The following is a 21,108-nucleotide window of genomic DNA, read 5'->3' as shown; positions in this document are numbered from 1 at the left end:
GAGCCGACCGTCCGCCTCGAAGGCAGTGTATGGACGGTCCGATTTACGGATGGAGAGCTGGTGGTAGGCAGATTTCAGGTCAATTGTTGAGAAGACCCGGTACTGTGCAATCTGATTGACCATATCAGATATGCGTGGGAGAGGGTACGCGTCGAGCTGCGTGTACCGATTGATGGTCTGGCTGTAGTCGACGACCATTCTGTGTTTCTCCCCAGTTTTAACCACTACCACTTGGGTTTTCCAGGGGCTATTGCTGGCCTCGATATTACCGTTCTGAAGCAGCCGCTGGACCTCGGGCCTGATGAAGGCCTTGTCCTGGGCGCTGTACGGCCTGCTCCTGGTGGCGACGGGCTTGCAATCCGCAGTTAGATTGGCAAAGAGGGAGGGAGTGTCAACCTTGAGGGTCGTGAGGCCGCAAACGGTGAGTGGAGGTAGGGGCCCGCCGAATTTGAGGGTGAGGCTCTGGAGATTACACTGAAAATCCAGACCCAGCAATAGTGCAACGCAAAGGTTGGGGAGGACGTAGAGGCGGAAACCGCTGAATTCTACACCCTGGACATTGAGATTGACCACACACAACCCTCGGATCGAGACAGAGTCGGATCCGGAGGCCAGGGAGATCCGTTGGTTGGCGGGGTGGACCGTGAGGGAGCAGCGCCTTACCGTGTCTGGGTGAATGAAGCTTTTGGTGCTCCCGGAGTCCAGCAGGCAAGAGGTCGCGTGGCCGTTGATTTTCACTGTCGTCGAAGCGGTGGCCAGGTTGTGAGGACGGGACTGGTCCAGGCGACCGAGGCGAGCTGTGGGTGATCGTCCGAGGATTCAGATGGGGAGCGTCGGCGACCCGGATCCAGCGTTCCAGTCCCGTGGGGGAGACAAAATGGCGGCGTCCGGAGGACCTGTTTGGAACAAGATGGCGGCGTCCATGGAGCACACGTTGGGGGGGTGGGGCAAGATGGCGGTGTCCATGGAGTGCATGTTGTGGGGGCAGGGCAAGATGGCGGCGCCCATGGTGCGCACATTGTGGGGCGGGGCAAGATGGCGGCGCCCACGGGCCGCACGTGGACCTGGGGGGAGAAGATGGCGGGGCCCACTGGTCGCACATGGCCCTGGGAGGAGAAGGTGGCGGCGCTCATTGTGCATTTGGCTGGGGGGACGGGGTGGTTGCGAGCGCGATAGCAGCGATTGCGCGGGCCTGGCACACAGCTGCAAAGTGGCCCTTTTTACCGCAGGATTTGCAAGTGGCGGTGCGGGCTGGGCAGCATTGGCGGGGGTGCTTCTGCTGGCCACAGAAGTAGCAGCGGGGACCCCCAGGGTGTGTGGATGGCGGGTGGCGCAGGCGTATTGATTAGGAGGGGCCCCAGCCGGTGGGGTCGTTTGCGGGGTCCATGAGGTGCAGGAGGGCTGGGCCGCACGGCGAGCAGGGTAGGCTTGGATGTTTCGAGATGCGACCATCATGGAGAGCGCTAAAGTTTTCGTCTCCTTTCTAACTTTCTTCTAAAGTTAGGCTGAGCGTGGCCCCTACCAGCAGTCATTGTCGGATGGGGTCCGACGCAATCCCCGTTACGAATACGTCACGCATGAGGAGATTGGAATGTTCTGTGGCCGTGACGGCCTGACAGTCACAGTCCCATACGAGTGGGATAAGAGCCCGCCAGAAATCTTCGATTGACTCACCAGGTAGTTGTATGCGAGTGGCGAGTACATGCCTTGCGAGGAGTGTGTTTGTCTTCTGAGCATAGTTCTCTTTTACGCATAACGTGGGGCATCCTGGATCAACGGGAACACGCTGGAGCTCAACCTGGAGTATAGAACTTGGATCTTCTGAGCTTCCGTCGGCGTAGGGGTCGCAGCGTTGATGTAGGCCTCAAAACAAGCTAGCCAGTGATTAGCCAGTCCTTTCTGGCATCTGGCGAGTGCGGATCCAGCTGCAGGCGATCTGGTTTGATCCTGATGTCCATAATGTAGAAAAATCTGACTGTAATAAATTGATGCACGATCAATTGCACAAAAGACTCAGATTGGTACAACTGTGGCTTTATTACAGTCAGATGCGTGGCCTCCTACTGCAGCTGGCGAAATGGCTGATCAGGAGGAGGTCACACATAGTTATACGGCTCCTTGTGGGTAGAGCTAGCCGGCAGGTCCTACCGGCGAACCTGTAGTGCAGGTCCTACCGTACATCCCCTAATGCAGGTGCACAGTGGTTCACCACACTTTAAACTCTAAGTCCTCCCCTATCTCTGCGCTCCCTTTTTATTAGGCCTAGACTTCCAATGCCATATCCAAAGCCTGACCTTAACGTTCGGTGGACCTCTGCCCCTTCTCACCATCTGTAGCCTCGCAACCCTTAAGGTCGCCCCACCCCCGCTCTTCGCAAACCTCACCCCGGACTGTCATCGCCACCAGGAGCAGACGATACAGTGCTCGGGACAAGGCCTTTATCAGGTCAGAAGCCCAGCGACTCCTGCGGGAAGGGATCGTAGAGGCCAGTGCCAGCCCCTGGAGAGCTCAAGTGGTGGTCCTCAAGACTGGGGAGAAGCTCCGGATGGTCATTGACTAAAGTCAGACGATCAACCGGTACACGCAGCTCGATGTGTATCCCCTTCCCCGCATATCTGACATGGTCAACCAGATTGCGCAGTACCGAGTCTTCTCCACAGTAGAATTGAAGTCCGCGTACCACCAGCTTCCTATCTGTCCGGAGGACCGCCAATACACTGCCTTCGAGGCAGATGGGCACCTCTACCACTTCCTCAGGGTCCCCTTCGGCATCACCAATGGGGTCTCGGTCTTCCAACGGGAGATGGACCGAATGGTTGATCAGTACGGCCTGAGGGCCACATTCCTGTATCTGGATAATGTCACCATCTGCGGCCATGACCAGCAGGACCATGACGCTAACCTCTAGCGTTTCCTTCACACCGCTAAGCTTCTTAATCTTACGTATAATAAGGAGAAGTGCATTTTCCGCACGACCCGCCTAGCCATCCTCGGCTATGTTGTGGAAAACGGAGTCCTAGGGCCCGATCTCGACCGCATGCGCCCCCTCCTGCAACTTCCCCTTCCCCACTGCCCGAAGGCCCTGAAGAGATACCTGGGGTCTTCTTGTACTATGCCCAGTGGGTCCCCAACTACACGGACAAAGCCTGTCCACTCATCAAATCCACCCTTTTTCCCGTCAGCTGAGACACGCCTAGCCGTCAACTGCATCAAGGCAGACATTGCCAAGGCCACGATGCATGCTGTGGACTAGTCCATCCCGTTCCAGGTGGAGAGCGATGCGTCTGATTTTGCCCTGGCCACTACCCTCAATCAGGCAGGCAGCCCTGTGGCCTTCTTTTCCCGTACCCTCCAGGGCTCCGAAATTCGACAGTCCTCCGTCGTGAAAGAAGCCCAAGCCATTGTGGAAGCTGTGCGACATTGGAGGCATTACCTGGCCGGCAGGCGATTCACTCTTCTCACTGACCAACGGTCAGTTGCCTTCATGTTCAATAATACACAGCGGGGCAAGGTCAAGAACAACAAGATTCTGAGGTGGAGGATCAAACTCTCCACCTACAATTATGGCATCTTGTATCGTCCTGGGAAGCTCAAGGAGCCCCCAAATGCCCTGTCCCGTGGTACATGTGCCAGCGCACAAGTAGACCGACTTCGGGCCCTCCACAATGACCTCTGTCACCCTGGGCCATCCGTTTTTAAAATTTTGTCAAGGCCCGCAACCTGCCTTACTCCTTCGAGGAGGTCAGGACCATGACCAGGGACTGCTAGGTCTGCGCGGAGTGCAAACCGCACTTCTATCGGCCAGACAGAGCGCACCTGGTGAAGGCTTCCCGCCCCTTTGAGAGCCTTAGCTTCAACTTCAAAGGGCCCCTCCCCTCCACTGACAGTAATGTGTACTTCCTCAACATTGTTGATGAGTACTCGCGTTTTCCCTTTGCCATCCATGCCCTGACATGACCTCAGCCACTGTCATCAAGGCCCTGAACAGCCTCTTCACCTTGTTCGGTTCCCCCACCTACATCCACAATGATCGGGGCTCCTCGTTCATGAGTGACGAGCTGCGTTAGTTCCTGCTCAGCAAGGGCATCGCCTCAAGCAGGACTACCAGCTACAACCCCCGGGGAAACGGACAGATGGAGAGGGAGAACATGACGGTCTGGAAGGCCCTATGGTCTAGAAGTCTCCCAGTCTCCCGCTGGCAGGAGGCCCTTCCTGATGCGCTCCACTCTATCCAGTCGCTTCTGTGTACTGCCACCAACGAGACCCCCCCACGGACGTATGTTTGTCTTCCCCAGGAAGTCCACTTCAGGGGTCTCGCTCCCGTCCTGGCTGACAGCCACAGGGCCTATCCTCCTCTGGAAGCATGTGAGGAACCACAAAACCGATCCCCTGATCGAGCGGGTTATGCTTCGTCATGCTAACCCACAATATGCCCATGTGGCACATCAGGACGGGCAGCAGGACACAGTCTCCCTCCGGGACCTGGCATCCGCTGGTTCCCCACCCGACGCTCCACCGTCTACCTCCATTACCATCGCCTCCGTGCCTACACCGTCTCCTCTCTGTCGATGCTTCCGGAAGAAGAAGAGGACGAGAGGCTCCCAGAGTTGCAGGTCTCAACGCCAGTGCCCACACCACAGCCGGACAGAGGAGATCACAGCGGACATTAAAGCTCCTGATAGATTTAATCTATAAGTTTGCTTCACTCCGCTGGACTTTTTTTTAACAGGGGGTGAATGTGGTGAACACTGTTTTTGTAGCTCTACTGTTGTTCCACTATTACTTACAGTGGTGTATATATTCTCTGTTACTGTTTGTTCCATTGTTACTCACTGTGTTATATATTGTTGTTCTTCCGTGGCTCCACCCCACTGGGTGTTGTTTATAGTTGACTGATCTGTAGCCCTGTCTCCAGTCTGGGTTCAGCAGCAGACAGGCTACATCTTAGAGTATTAAAACCATTACTTTGTTTCCTACAGCTTGCCTCGTATGTAATTGATGGTGCATCACAGAGAAAGCTAGCCATGTCCGATAGCCAGGTCTCCGACTTCGGGGGTTTTGAGTCCCTCCAAGCTAATAGTATCCGTCTCCGGGCTACCAGGGAAGCAAAGGCCAGAACGTCTGCCTCTTTCTCCTCCTGGATTCCCGGGTCTTCCAACATCCCGAAAATCACCACCTCTGGACTCAGTGCCACCCTTGGACCATGGACATGACATCTGCAAACCCCTGCCAAAATCTCCTAAGCTTCGGACATGCCCGGAACATGTGGACATGGTTCACTGGACCTCCCGCACATTTTGTACACCTGTCTTCCACCCCAAGGAATCTGTTCATCCGGGCCACTGTCATGTGAGCCCGGTGAACGATCTTGAATTGTGTCAGGCTGAGCCTGGTACATGTTGCGGATGCGTTGACTCTACTCAACGCCTCCGCCCATAGCCCATCCGCTATCTCTCCTCCCAGCTCCTCCTCCCACTTGCGCTTCAGCTCCTCGGTCTGCATCTCCTCTGACCCCATAAATTCCTTGTAAATGTCAGAGACGCTCCCTTCTCATACCCACCCTCTGGAAACTACCCTATCCGGAATTCCCCCTTCGCGGTAGGAGTGGGAAGGTTGACACCTGTTTACATAGGAAGTCCCGCACCTGCAGATACCTGAATTTGTTTCCCCTCGCCAACCCAAACTTCTCCTCCAGCGCCCTCATACTCGGAAAACTCCCCTCTATCAACATATCCCCCATCCTCTCAATCCCTGCTCTCCGCCATATCCGGAACCCCACATCCATACTTCCCGGAGCAAACCGGTGATTATTACAGATTGGGGACCAGACCAACACTCTCTCTGCTCCCACATGTCTCCTCCATTGCCCCAGACTCTCAAGGCCACCACCACACGGGGCTGGTGGAGTACCGTGCCGGCGGGAATGGCAGAGGCGCAGTTATCAACGCCCCCAGACTGGTGCCTTGCATGAAGCTGCCTCCTACGCTCCCATGCTGACCCCTCCCCCACCACCCACTTCCTGATCATGGCTAAATTTGCTGCCCAGTAATAGTTACTAAAATTTGGCAGCGCCAGCCCGCCCTCTCCCTGACTCCGCTCAAGCATTACCTTCCTTACCAGCAGGGTCTTGCCCGCCCAAACAAAGCCAGAGATCACTTTGTTGACCAGTTTAAAAAAGGACCGCGGAATAAAGATGGGGAGACATTGAAACACGAACAGGAATATCGGGAGGACCGTCATCTTCACCGTCTGCACCCTCCCAGCTAATGACAACGGGAGCGCGTCCCATCTCCGAAAATCGTCCGTCGTTTGGTCTACTAGTCGGGTCAGATTTAATTTATGCAGCCGGACCCATTCCCGCACCACTTGAATGCCCAGGTACCTAAAGCTTCCCCCAACTAATCAGCTCCCCCAATCACCTCTCCTGACCCCTCGCCTGGACCGCAAACATCTCACTTTTCCCCATATTTAGCTTATACCCTGAAATCCAGCCAAATTCCCCTAGAATCCTCATGATTTCTTCCATCCCCTCTAATGGGTCCGATACATACAGAAGCAGGTCATCTGCATAGAACGAGACTCTGTGCTCCACCCCCGCGGACCAGCCCCTTCCAGCCCCTTGAGGCTCTCAGAGAAATTGCCAACGGCTCTGTAGCTAGCGCGAGCAACAGTGGGGAGAGGGGGCATCCCTGTCTCGTCCCCCAGTGCAGTCTAAAATAGTCCGATGTTGTCCTATTCGTCCGTACACTTGCTACAGGAGCCTGATACAGCAACCTGACCCAGTCAATAAAGCCCCGCCCAAATCCGAACCGTCCCAGTACCTCCCACAGATAATCCCATTCTCCCCGATCAAAAGCCTTTTCTGCATCCATTGCAATCACTACCTCCACCTCCCTACCTTCCGGGGGCATCATGATCACATTTAGCAACCTTCTTACATTGGCCACCAACTGCCTGCCCTTAACAAACCCGTCTGGTCCTCCCCAATAACATCCGGAACACAATCCTCAATCCTGGAGGACAAAATTTTGGCCAGCAGTTTGGCGTCCACATTCAACAGGGATATCGGCCTTTAGGACCCACACAGCTCCAGGTTCTTGTCCCGCTTCAGAATCAGCGAAATCGTGGCCTGTGACATCGTCGGGGTGTAGTGATCTCTATATGTGCATGTACCCAAGGGGTTAAGGTGTAATCAGTAGCACCACATGATCACAGGAGGGCCGGACCAACAGGGGTATAAAAGGCAACCACATTGGGTCTCTGGCTCTCTTGGGGGTGCACTGTGATCAGGACAATAGCAGACTAGTTCAGATGGCTAGTGGAGTTACATATAGTTACTGTAGTTAGATCTTGTTAACATTATCACCAGTATCAAAGTTAAAGCAAAGAACTCATGCAATTATTGTTATAGTTACTCAATAAACCTTTTGTTACTACTGGACGAGTTTGAGTCTTTTCATCGAGATTCAGAAGACCTCTTCATTAACCAAGGATTGAGTCGCACATGTTACCTACCACACAGGTAACAAAACAGGGGGCAGCACCCCTCTTTCCCTTGCCTCCTTGAACATCCTCATCAACACCAGCCCCAATATCCCAGAGAAAGTTTTATAAAACTCCACTGGGTACCCATCCGGCCCCGGGGCTTTACCCGACTGCATGGCCTTCAGACCCTCCACTATCTTTTCCAACCCGATCGGGGCCCCTTTGGGAAATTCAGCCCCCCAAGATGTGCCTCATCCCCTCCAGCCCCGTAGGGGGCTCCGACCTGTATAGCCTACTGTAGAAATCCCTAAATGCCATATTCACCCCTGCTGAATCTCCAACCAGGTTCCCATCTCTGTCATTTACTTTCCCTACCTCCCTGGCTGCCTCCCTCTTTCTAAGCTACTGTGCAAGCATTCTGCTAGCCTTCTCTCCATACTCATAGATCACGCCCCCCCTCGCCTTTCTCAGCTGCTCCACCACCTCCCTGTGGTTAACAAGCCGAACTCTGCCTGTAGCCTCCCCTGTTCCCTTAAAAGCCCTGCCTCTATCAAAGATAGGGTGCAGAGGTCGTAGCAGCAGCAACCCGGGGGGGGGGGGGGGGGGGGTGGAGGGGGGGGTGGAGGGGGGGGGTGGGGGGGGTGGAGGGGGGGGGGGGGGGTGGGGGGTGGAGGGGGGGGGTGGGGGGGGTGGAGGGGGGGGTGGGGGGGGGGGAGGGGGGGTGGAGGGGGAGGGGGGGAGGGGGGGAGGGGAGGGGGAGGGGGGGAGGGGGGAGGGGGGGGGGAGGGGGGGGGAGGGGGGAGGGGGGAGGGGGGGAGGGGGGAGGGGAGGGGGAGGGGGGGGGGGAGGGGAGGGGTGAGGGGGGTGAGGGGAGGGGGAGGGGGGGAGGGGGGAGGGGGGGAGGGGGAGGGGGGGGGAGGGGAGGGGGGGGGAGGGGAGGGGGGAGGGGGGGGAGGGGGGGGACGAGGGGGGGGAGGGGGGGAGGAGGGGGAGGGGGGGGGAGGGGGGGAGGGAGGGGGGGAGGGGGGGGGGGAGGGGGGGTGGCAACAACGGGTGTGGTGGGTTATTTAAGTTGTAATGCGGACACATTTGTTCGCAGTTCATGTTGATGTTAATTGTTGCTTTGTTTGTTTTTTGGGGGGGAGGGGGGGAGGGACCAGCGCGCGCGGGGGGTCGGGCGGGGGGGGGATGGGATATCTGTTAAGAGGGATATTGTGTACTAGTCTATGGTTAGGGGGGGTAAATATTTTCATGTAAAAATCTCTTCAATAAAATTATTTTAAAAAAAAGCCCTGCCTCTGCGGGTCTCCGCATACCTCCTATCAATCTGTAGTATCTGTTTCCAGTCGGTCCATCTCTGCCCTGTCCACCTTCTCCCTATGGGCCCCGTATCGAGATTAGCTCCCCTCTGACCACCGCCTTCAGTGCTTCCAGACCATCACTGCTGGAAAATTCCCCCGTGTCGTTGAGCCTGCAGGTAGTTCTGAATACTTTTCCTCAGCTGCTTCGCATACCCCTTCGTCAGCCAAAGGTCCCCAATCTAACCTCCAGTGCGGACGGCTGGTTACTGTCTTTACTAACCTGCAGGTCAACCCAGTGCGGAGCATGGTTCTGAGACTGTGATCGCTGCATACCCCATGTCCACCACCCCTGCCAGTAAGGCCCTGCTCAAAATGAAGAAATCGATCCAGAAGTACACTTTATGCATGTGTGAGTAGAAGGAGAACTCCTTCACTCTCGGCTGCCCAAATCTCCATGGACCCCCCCCCCCCCCCCCCCCCCCCCCCCACCCCCCCCCCCCCCCACCCCCCCCCCCCCCACCATGAGCCCTTTTAGTTACTTTGCCATTGCTGGTACCCTGCCCATTTTTGTGCTTGACCGGTCTAAACCAGGGTCAATAACTGTGTTGAAGTCCCCTCCCATGACCAACCTGCACGAGTCCAGGTACGGTATCTTCCCCAGTATCCTCTTTATAAACTCCACATCATCCAAAAAATTGGTATCTTCTCCAGTATCCTCTTTATAAACTCCACATCATCCTAATTTGGCGCATACACATTTACTAATATCACCTGCACCCCCTCTAGTTTCCCACTGAGCATAAGGTACCGACCTCCCACATCCAAAACTGTTCTACCCGCCTCAAACACCACCCGCTTATTGATCAGGATCGCGACCCCTCTAGTCTTTGAATCCAGTCCCGAGTGAAAGACCTGACTGACCCAGCCTTTCCTCAATCTAATCTGGTCAGTTACTTGAAGGTGCGTCTCCTGCAACATTACCACATCCGCCTTGAGTCCTCTAAGATGCACGAACACACGTGCCCTCTTGACCGGTGCATTTAACCCTCGAACATTCCAGGTGATCAGCCTAGTTGGGGGACTCATTGCTTCCCCTTTTGCCAATCAGCCATCCCCTTTTTTGGGCCCGCATCCAGCCCATGTTCCGCGCCTCCACCAACCCGCCCCAACCTCCTCTCTGTTCCGTAGCCCAAGTCTCTCCCTCATCAGCAGAACATTTCTCCCCCTCCCCCCACCCGTAACAACACTCTGTAATCTAACCCCTTTGATAAACTGAACATATGCACCCCCCCCCCCCACTGTGCTTCCATGAGCTAGCCTGCCCAGCTAGCTTGGTGGCCCCCATCCCTGGAACCGAACAATCTCCCACCTATTGTTCCCTCCCCCGCTCATAAAACATACTCCAACATTAAACAATCTCCACACATGCCCGACAGAAAAACACCAAACTCTAAACAAGCACACCTCCATCCTCCAACAGTGCAAATGAAAACCTTAACTCACTCAGCTCTGCAACTGGTCCCAAATCAATACAGAAGGCATTACAAACAGCTTCCACAAGACGAAAAACGAGAAACTTTTTTTTCAATGAACAGAGAAACAAAAAGAAAAAAAACATGAACGTTGCAGCAAAGTTCAAAAGTTCTCAGTCCACAACCAGTCCTTTCATTTTCACGAAGTCCAGCACATCTTCAGGCGACTCGAAATAAAAGTACTGTTCCTCGTACGTGACCCAGAGACAGGCCGGATACAACAGTCCGAACTTCACCTTTTTCTTAAAAAGGATCGACCTAATCTGGTTGAAGCCTGCTCTTCTCCTGATCACCTCCACACTCAGGTCTTGGTAGACCCGCAGGATACTATTGTCCCACTTACAGCTCTGTGTCTGCTTGGTCCACTGAAGAATGCGCTCCTTATCCAAGTACCTGTGGAATCTCACCACCATTGCCCTCAGGGGGTGGTCTCCCGTTCGTGGCTTTCTAGTGAGTGCTCTGTGAGCCCTGTCCACCTCCAAGGGTCAGGAGAATGCCCCATCACCCAGCAGCTTCTCAAACATATCTGCGATGTATGCCCCAGCCTCCGCTCCTTTGGACCCCTCCGGGAGCCCAACGATTCTCAAGTTCTGCCGGTGGAACCTATTCTCTAGGTCCTCCACCTTCTCCAGGAGCTTCTTCTCCTGGTCTCTCAGCATCCCCACCTTCAACTCCACCGCAGTTTGATGTTCCTCCTGCTCAGTTAGCGCCTTCTCCACCTTCTGGATCGCCCGATCTTGGGCGTCAACTCTCAGCTCTTTTACCGGGTCCAAGCAGTCCCGTTTCTGCTTAGCAAAGCCTTCCTGAATAACTTGCATCAGCTGCTCCGTTGACCGCTGGGTCGACAAACCAGAGATCCGGTCCTCCGCCATGCTGTCTCCTGCTGCAGCTTCAGCCCAAGCCTTCTCTGTCTTTCTGTTTCTGCCTTTACGAACACTTCTAGTCCTTCTCTCCATGCACCAATGTGGGAATTCAGTACACAATTGCCTCTGTCTTCAGTTTTACAGTTCAGGTCCGGTAGAAAATCAGGGGGAAATGGTCCAAAAGTCCGACCCAAGCGGGACACCAAATGTGCGACTTACTCCTTCATAGCCGCCACTGGAAGTCGACTAAAATCCTCTTGCTCTCTTCATACAATATTAATTATTTGGGAGTTAGGAGAAATCCTGATCAACTACAACCGAAGACGGAACCCCTTCTTCGGCTGAACCCTGGCTGGGGATAAAATTAATTCTTCTAGCATTGACCATTTGTGGATCGAGATTCAATTTATATGGTGTTACCGTGTTAAGTGGCAGATAAAATATTGTTGCAGTGTGCTTTTTTTGGGAGATAAATTTGGATATTTACCGTGTTAATCACTTGAGTGACTTGCCTCCTGATAGTCTTCAGGTAACTCAAGGTGCTAATTTTTGACAGTTTCCAACATTTGTTGGTGTGTTTTTTTACACTTAAAAATAAATCATAATAGTTATTTGCATGAAAGTACTTTTTTTCCTGGAACTTATTGTGGAGAATAAGTCGGCCAGAAAAGAAAAATTGTGCGCAAAGACTGGGAGGAACAGAGTGGATGGGGGGGGGATGAAACTCGGTCAAGCCCCGAGTATTGCTTCCTCTTTGGAGCCGTGACATCCTGTGAGGGCGCCAGCGAGTGGATGAGGAGAGATTTTATTTGTGGCTCGGTGCTTCTTTCTCTCTGTGGGGGAGTCTGTCTTGTCGCGGCAGTTGTTGGTGTTCGGGTGAGAGAGGAGGGGGAGAGGTTGTGCCGGCTGCCAGCACAACTCAAAATACTGACAACTTATTCTGCTTTCAGGCCCCCTTCTGACAGAAGTTAACGCATCATCGTGCAATCCGCTCCCTTAAATAACAACCAGCATATATTTCCTGTACCCGACAACCTAAAAATATCCGCAGCTCTTCCAAGGCCCTGGGACTCCCCACCCAAGATATAATTATCTAAATTTCCCCGTGTGAATGTGAGTTGTCTCTGATCCCTGGTGCCAGCCCGGCCTGGCCTGACTCGACTCGTGGTCTCTCTCAATGTTGCCATGGCGTCTGTGGGGACAGAAAAAGGCTGCATTAAGAAGAAAAGTGAGAAAAAATTCGCAGCCAGGGAGGAAGCCAAGCTTCTGGCAACTTTTATGGGTTTCATGAACAACATGCGAAACAGGTAAGGATTATATGCATGTTTCTGTGGAGTATTAACATACGATGATGACGGCAAGCTGCCCAATGACACAGTTCCTCTTAAAATATGAAGGAACAGTGCTTAGAGTGGCAGCTGATAATTTTCCATTTGATTGTTATTTGATGGTGTGGTTAAGTCTACTCTTAGTATCTGAGACTTGCCCACTGCCAAGGTTCAGAGAGTATATGTCAGGGGCAGCATGGTAGCATAGTGGTTAGCATCAATGCTTTACAGCTCGAGGGTCCCAGGTTCGGTTCCCGGCTGGGTCACTGTCTGTGCGGAGTTTGCACGTCCTCCCCGTGTGTGTGTGGGTTTCCTCCGGGTGCTCCGGTTTCCTCCCACAGTCCAAAGATGTGCGGGTTAGGTGGATTGGCCATGATAAATTGCCCGTAGTGTCCAAAAAAGTAAGGTTAAGGGGGAGTTGTTGGGTTACGGGTATAGGGTGGATATGTGAGTTTGAGGAGGGTGATCATTGCTCGGCACAACATCGAGGGCCGAAGGGCCTGTTCTGTGCTGTACTGTTCTAAATCTAAAATATGTAACCGGGCGACAAAGAATGCTGGGTGAACTGTCATGACCAAGAAGGTACAAATCTGCTTTTTATGTTCTTAGTTAAACTCCGCTTGAGCATCAGTTATGTTTAATTTGTGAGGGGGAAAGGGTAGTGAGGAGACGGGTACTGCGCATGGTGTTTGGTTCAGTGGTAGCACCTTTGCTTCTGAGTCAGAAGATGTAATGCTAGAGTCCATAATCTAGGCTGACAGTTCAGCCCAATTACAGAGGGAGTGTTGCATTGTCATGAACATTGGAGCAGGAGCAGTCCATTCACCTCGCCGAATCTGCTTAATCTTTTAAGTAGAGCATACCTGATCTATCCCTTGTGCTCATTGGTATTGGTACCTAGAAATCTATCGACCTCGGCTATGAACACACTCAGTAACTGAGCCTCCACAGTCCTCTTGGGTAGGCAATTCCAAAGATTCACCTTGATCCTAAATGCTTACCTCTTATTCTGAGACTGTGTCCTGAGGTTTTAGACCCTCCCAACAAGTAGAAACATCCTTCCTGTGTCAACCCTGAATTTTATACATTTTCAATGAGATCACCTTTCATTCTTCTAAACTCTACAGAATACAAACCCAGAAATTAGTCTGGTGAACCTCCATTGCACTTCCTCTCTGACCAATATATCCTTCCTTGGGTACGGAGACACAATATTCCAGATGTCATCTCACCTAGGTTCTATACCAGTGCAGCTAGACTTCCTTACATTCCATACTCAAATCTGCTTGCTATAAAAACCTATCATTTACCTTTTCTTTTTTTAAAATAATTTTTGTTAAAATTTTCCAACAACAAATTTTATCCCAAAACGAAAAGAGAAAAACAATAACCCCTCCCCCAATACAAAAACACTAAATTAACAACAAGAAAGAGTAATAAACATAGAACCATAAGAACAAACCCCCATAACGAACCCATGGTCCCCCCCCCCCCCTTCCGGGTTGTTGCTGAAGTTGACCACCCTCTAACGCTCCGCCAGGAAATCAAGAAAAGGCTGCCACCGCCGGAAGAACCCTTGCACCAACCCCCTCAGGGCAAACTTGACCCTCTCCAGTTTAACGAACCCGGCCATGTCGTTGATCCAGGATTCCGGGCTTGGGGGCTTTGCGTCCCTCCACTGCAAAAAGATCCTTCGCCGGGCTACTAGGGACGCAAAGGCCAGAATACCGGCCTCTCTCGCCTCCTGGACTCCCGGCTCCGATGCTACCCCAAAAATAGCGAGCCCCCAGCCCGGTTCCACCCTGGAGCCAACCACCCTGGACAAGGTCCCCGCCACCCCCTTCCAGAAACCCTCCAACGCCGGACACGCCCAGAAAATGTGGGTGTGATTCGCTGGGCTCCCCGAACACCTGCCACACCTGTCCTCACCCCCAAAGAACCGGCTCAGCCTGGTCCTAGTCATATGCGACCTATGCAGCACCTTTAGCTGGATTAGACTAAGCCGTGCGCAAGAAGAGGAGGAATTCACCCTCCCCAGGGCGTCCACCCACGTCCCCTCGTCAATCTCCTCCCCCAACACCACCTCCCACTTCACTTTCAGCTCCTCCACCGAGGCCTCCTCCCCCTCCTGCATCACCTGATAAATTGCAGAGATCCTACCCTCACCGACCCACGTCCCCGAGAGCACCCTGTCCTGAACCCCCCTTGGCGGCAATAGCGGAAACTCCGCTACCTGCCGCCTAACAAACGCCCTAACCTGCATGTACCTAAAGGAATTCCCTGGGGGTAGACCCCACTTCCCCTCCAACTCCTCTAAGGTCGCAAGCTTTCCGTCTAGGAAGAGGTCCCCCATCCGCCTGATACCTTCCCTGGTGGGCGAAGGGGTTTTCATGAAATGTTTCCCTCCCACCACCCCTCCGAGCTAGGTCATGCTCATTACACTGTGACCGACATCTCGCACTGTGGGGAACCCCCACGTATGATCATTATAAGATCCCACAATTTCAAGAAGAAACAACAGGTTCTTCGACGGGCCAGGGAACACCGGGATACAAATTGGGAAGGCCACTTGATCCAGCTGTATCTAGACTTCAGTGCTGACCTGGCAAAGAAGAGAGCGGCTTTCAACGAGAAGACATCCGCTCCATATAAAAAGGCTATCCAGTTCAGCCTATTAAACCCAGCCCGCCTCTGGGTGTCTGTTGGGGAGAAGGATCACTTTTTCGACTCTCCAGAAGATGCAAACTTATTTGTTCAGAAGTTTAGTTTGAACTCTGTTTAATTCTTGCTTTGTTTTACATATGTTGAAGCTACTGTGTGTTTTAAAGTTCAGTATTTTTACATTGTTGGTTTATATAAAGAAATTATCGTTGTTTTTTTTACAAGTGTTGTACACATTCTTTACGTTGTGCTTTTGTTATTGTCTTGTTGCATCATGAATTTTATAAATGTTAATAGTTTTTCTTTTCTTTGAGTATGAGGTTAAGTGGAGAGCCTCCCAGCTAAAGATGAGGTTGGCTGATGGGAGGTATGAAAGTGGGTAAAATGCTGCTCCTATACACTATAGTTCGAGTACTTTAGATGGATCCGTTTTTGTCCAATGTGTGCAGGAGGGTTTCCTGATGCAGTATGTTGATAGACCAACAAGAGGCGAGGCCGTATTGGATTTGGTACTGGGTAATGAACCAGGACAGGTGTTAGATTTGGAGGTAGGTGAGCATTTTGGTGATAGTGATCACAATTCGATTACGTTTACTTTAGCGATGGAAAGGGATAGGTATAAACCGCAGGGCAAGAGTTATTGCTGGGGGAAAGGCAATTATGATGCGATGAGGCAAGACCTAGGATGCATCGCCTGGAGAGGAAAACTGCAGGGGATGGACACAATGGAAATGTGGAGCATGTTCAAGGAACAGCTACTGCGTGTCCTTGATAAGTATGTACCTGTTAGGCAGGGAGGAAGTGGTCAAGTGAGGGAACCATGGGTTACTAAAGCAGTTGAAACACTTGTCAAGAGGAAGAAGGAGGCTTATGTGAAGATGAGACGTGATGGTTCAGTTGGGTCGCTTGAGAGTTACAAGTTAGCTAGGAAGGCTCTAAAGAGAGAACTAAGAAGAGCCAAGCGAGGACATGAGAAGTCTTTGGCAGGTAGGATCAAGGATAACCCTAACGCTTTCTATAGGTATGTCAGGAATAAAAGAATGACTAAGGTAAGAGTAGGGCCAGTCAAGGACAGTAGTGGGAAGTTGTGCGTAGAGTCCGAGGAGATAGGAGAGGTGCTAAATGAGTATTTTTCGTCAGTATTCACACAAGAAAAAGACAAAGTTGTCGAGGAGAATACTGAGATACAGGCTACTGGACTAGAAGGGCTTGAGATTCATAAGGAGGAGGTGTTAGCGATTCTGAAAAGTGTGAAAATAGATAAGTCCCCTGGGCCGGATGGGATTTATCCTAGGATTCTCTGGGAAGCTAGGGAGGAGATTGCTGAGCCTTTGGTTTTGATCTTTAAGTCATCTTTGTCTACAGGAATAGTGCCAGAGGACTGGAGGATAGCAAATGTTGTCCCCTTGTACAAGAAGTGGAGTAGAGATAACCCCAGTAACTATAGACCAGTGAGCCGTACTTCTGTTGTGGGAAAAGTCTTGGAAAGGTTTATAAGAGATAGGATGTATAATCATCTGGAAAGGAATAATTTGATTAGAGATAGTCAACATGGTTTTGTGAAGGGTAGGTCGTGCCTCACAAACCTCATTGAGTTCTTCGAGAAGGTGACCAAACAGTTGGATGAGGGTAAAGCAGTTGATGTAGTGTATATGGATTTCAGTAAAGAGTTTGATAAGGTTCCCCACGGTAGGCTATTGCAGAAAATACAGAGGCATGGGATTCAGGGTGATTTAGCAGTTTGGATCAGAAATTGGCTAGCTGATAGAAGACAAAGAGTGGTGGTAGATGGGAAATGCTCTGACTGGTGTCCAGTTACTAGTGGTGTGCCACAAGGATCTGTTTTGGGGGCTGTTGCTGTTTGTCATTTTTATAAATGACCTGGAGGAGGGCGTAGAAGGATGGGTAAGTATATTTGCAGATGACGCTAAAGTCGGTGGAGTTGTGGACAGTGCAGAAGGATGTTACAAGTTACAGAGGGACATAGATAAGCTGCAGAGCTGGGCTGACAGGTGGCAAATGGAGTTTAATGCAGAAAAGTGTGAGGTGATTCATTTTGGAAGGAATAACAGGAAGGCAGAGTACTGGGCTAATGGTAAGATTCTTGGTAGTGTGGACGAGCAGAGAGATCTTGGTGTCCATGTCCATAGATCCCTGAAAGTTGCCACCCAGGTTGAGAGGGTTGTTAAGAAGGCGTACGGTGTGTTAGCTTTTATTGGTAGAGGAATTGAGTTTCGGAGCCATGAGGTCATGTTGCAGTTGTACAAAACTCTGGTGCGGCCGCATTTGGAGTATTGTGTGCAGTTCTGGTCGCCACATTATAGGAAGGATGTGGAAGCATTGGAAAGGGTACAGAGGAGATTTACAAGAATGTTGCCTGGTATGGAGGGAAGATCATATGAGGAAAGGCTGAAGGACTTGAGGCTGTTTTCGTTGGAGAGAAGAAGGTTAAGAGGGGACTTAATTGAGGCATACAAGATGATCAGAGGATTAGATAGGGTGGACATCGAGAGCCTTTTTCCTCGGATGGTGATGTCCAGCACGAGGGGACATAGCTTTAAATTGAGGGGAGATAGATATAGGACAGATGTCAGAGGTAGGTTCTTTACTCAGGGAGTAGTAAGGGCATGGAATGCCCTGCCTGCAACAGTAGTGGACTCGCCAACACTAAACGCATTCAAATGGTCATTGGATAGGCATATGGACGATAAGGGAATATTATAGAGGGACTTTAGAAGGGTATCACAGGACGGTGCAACATCGTGGGCCGAAGGGCCTGTACTGCGCTGTAATGTTCTATGTTCTATTTGCAAACACCCTGCAAATCATAGAAATCATAGAGAAATACCTTCGGTAGGAGATTAGAATGTAGTTTTGGTAGGTTTAAGTTCTGTAAAGATTTAATATTACAAATGAGTTGGGAGGAGAGATAGAAGCGGGTCTGTGGGCGGAAGCCCTAAGCAGGATTAACACAACCTCATCATGTGCCAGACTTAGCCTGATACAATTCGAGGTAGTCCACTGGGCACACGTGACGGTGACCTGGATGAGCAAGTTTTTCGGGGTAGAGGACAGCTGTGCAAGGTGCGCGGGACGCCCAGCAAATCATGTCCACATGTTTTGGGCATGCCTGAAGCTTGGAGGGTTTTGGCAGGGTTTTGCTAAGGCAATGTCCACGGTACTCGAAAACATGGGTGGTGCCGAGTCCGGAGGTGGCGATCTTTGGCGTGTCGGATGGGCTGGGAGTTCAGGGGGTGAAAGAGGCTGACGCCTTGGCCTTTGCCTCCCTAGTAGTCCGTAGACGAATCTTATTAATGTGGAGGGACTTGAAGCCCCCGAGTGTAGAGATCTGGGTTAGTGACATGGCTGGGTTTCTCAGTCTCGAGAAAATAAAGTTCGCCTGAAGAGAGTCAATGTTAGGGTTCACACGGAGGTGGGAGCAATTTGTTAACTTTCTCGGGGAAAATTAAAATGTCAGCAGAAGCAGAATTCCAAAAAGGTTGGGGGGGGGGGGGGGGGGGGGGGGGGGGGGTTGGGGTGGGGTGGTGAGGGCTAGACTGTTGTTTTATTGTAGTGGGGGTGTGAAGATTGTGATGGGGGTGGAAATGTTTATTGTGCCATGTTTATGTCGCTGTTATTGTTATTATAAAAATTGCAAATACCCTAATAAAAATATTTAAAAATTTTTTTTTATATTACTCTTGTGGCTGCTGGATTAGGTGGGGGAAAAGGAGAGGAGGGCGTTAAAGTTAGTTGCTCGAAGTTGTCCATTTTTTTTAGAAAACAGTTTATTGAGGCATTTATAATTTTAACATAACATATCAACATTCTAAATAGCAGAGCGGTCCGACACAAAACATACCCAACTCTCTTCCCCCCCCCCCCCCCCCCCCCCCCCGGCCCTAACTCCTAGCTACCCATACATTAGATTCCCTGCCCTTATTCTCCACTTCCATGCTTCCCCTTTCCACCACCCTCCTGCTGATGGTCAGTTTTTCTTCAAGAAGTCGATGAACAGCTGCCACCTCCGAGTGAACCCCTGTAATAAACCCCTTAAGGCAAACTTAATCTTCTGTAGCCTGAGAAACTCTGCCATGTCACTGACCCACACCCCCGACTTTGGAGACTCCAAGTCCCTCCATCCCAGCAAAATCCGCCTGCGGCTACCAGGAAGGCAAAGGCCTAAATATCGGCCTCTCTCGCCCACCCTGGGCTCCTGGATCTTTCGACACTCCAAATATTGTCACCTCTGGACTCGGAGTCACCCTCACTTCCAGGACCTCTGATATGACATCTGAGAATCTCTGCCAAAATCCCCTCCACTTCGGACACGCCCAGAACATATGTACATGATTCGCTGGACTTCCCCCGCACATCTCACACCTGTCCTCCACGTCCTCAAAACACCTACTCATCCGGGCCACAGTCATATGAGCTCTGTGGACCGCCTTGAACTGGATCAAAAAACCTACTCATCCGGGCCACAGTCATATGAGCTCTGTGGACCGCCTTGAACTGGATCAGGCTCAATCTGGCACACGACGAGGATGCATTGACTCTTCTCAGGGCCCGACTTCCAACTTGTCCTCCCAGCTCCTCTTCACCTCCCCGTTTGGGACTCCTTCCCACTCCATCAATTCTTTGTATATTTCTGAGACCCTCCACTCCCCAACCCCTGTTTTTGCCATCTACTTATCCTGTAGTCCCTTTAGAGGGAGGCGAAGGAAGCTTGGAAGCTGCCTCCTTGGAACCTGCCTCCGGACAAAGTCCTGTACCTGTAGGTACCGAAATCTGTTCCCACCCGGCAACTCAAATACTCCTCTAGCTCCTCCAGGCTCGGGAACCCCTCCTCAAATAAAGAGATCCCCAAATCTCTCAATCTCTGCCTGTTGCCACCTCCTAAAGTCCCCATCCAGGCCCCCGGAGCGAACCGGTGATTGTCACAGATCGGTGACCACACCGACACCCCTCCAGTCTCGTATGCTGCCTCCATTGCCCCCATACTCTTAGGGCTGCCACCACCACTGGGCCTGTGGAGTACCGAGCTGGCGGGAACGGCAGAGGAGCTGTTAACAGAGCTTCCAGAAGATGCCGCCTCTACCCTCTCCCACACCGACCCCTCCCCCCACTACCCACTTCCAAACCATCGAAATATTAGCTGCTCAGTAGTAATTAATAAAGTTTGGAAGGGCCAAGCCTCCCTCCCTTCACCCCCGCTCAAGAACGACCTTCTTCATCCTCGGGCCTTCCCAGCCCGACGTTGTCCATTACTCTTGTGTTCATCTGGTCTAGGTGCTTGGTGAGAACAGGATGAAGGTTTTAAAGAAAATGGTTGGTCAGTTAACTCTGGTTGATGTGTTGTCATGGAGGATGTACCAGGGAACTATTGTTCCCCACGTTCTTGTCTGATTTTTAAAAAAAAGGCGCGATACTTGGACATGTTCCTTTTGCGTGCAGAAGACAGGTCTCTGCATGTGAATATATGTTACTACTAGCATGCGTAAGTGAACCACATTGCAAGCCCAACTGATAATTTAATATTGTTAGTGTAATTCTTAGCACATTAATTTGTGCTATATGCTTAATGTCTTTTTGACTTGAGGGCAGTGGCTGCCAGCTATCAGTGGATGCGCATGATAGAATTTGTCCTGATGGTTCATTACATTCATGTATATAAGGCTTCCCCAGACACACATGTGCTGTCCCATCATGCCCTATTTTATCTGCCAATTCTGCACAAAATGGTGGCGTGAGTTGCTACAACCAATTCTAGGTGAACTTTCCATATTCACAGTGAAGGATTCCATCACTTTTGCCAAGAATACATGTGACCTGTCTGCCTATCGATAACAATGCTGTGATAATGTGCCTGTTCAATCTTGCAAGCCTATTCACTAATGTGCTGCTCAAAAAAGCCATAGACATATATACACTATAT

General features: G+C 51.5%; 1 protein-coding gene across 2 annotated transcripts in view; it reads left to right on the top strand.

Moving 5' to 3' along the window:
* Positions 1–11,965: 11,965 nt before the first annotated feature.
* The window catches only part of klhl7 (kelch-like family member 7), a 64,331-nt gene continuing 55,188 nt past the window's right edge, over positions 11,966–21,108 (top strand). The window contains exon 1 of one of the 2 annotated variants that reach the window (XM_038797416.1): positions 11,966–12,485. In XM_038797416.1, coding sequence (XP_038653344.1) covers positions 12,367–12,485 — 119 coding nt within the window. In that variant the 5' untranslated portion in view covers positions 11,966–12,366. Of the gene's footprint in view, positions 12,489–21,108 lie in introns of both variants that reach the window. The other variant, XM_038797415.1, reaches the window with a different exon arrangement.

Source organism: Scyliorhinus canicula, chromosome 5, assembly GCF_902713615.1.
Source record: "Scyliorhinus canicula chromosome 5, sScyCan1.1, whole genome shotgun sequence".
Taxonomy (NCBI): Eukaryota; Metazoa; Chordata; class Chondrichthyes; order Carcharhiniformes; family Scyliorhinidae; genus Scyliorhinus; species Scyliorhinus canicula.
This window is presented reverse-complemented; position numbering and strand designations above follow the sequence as displayed.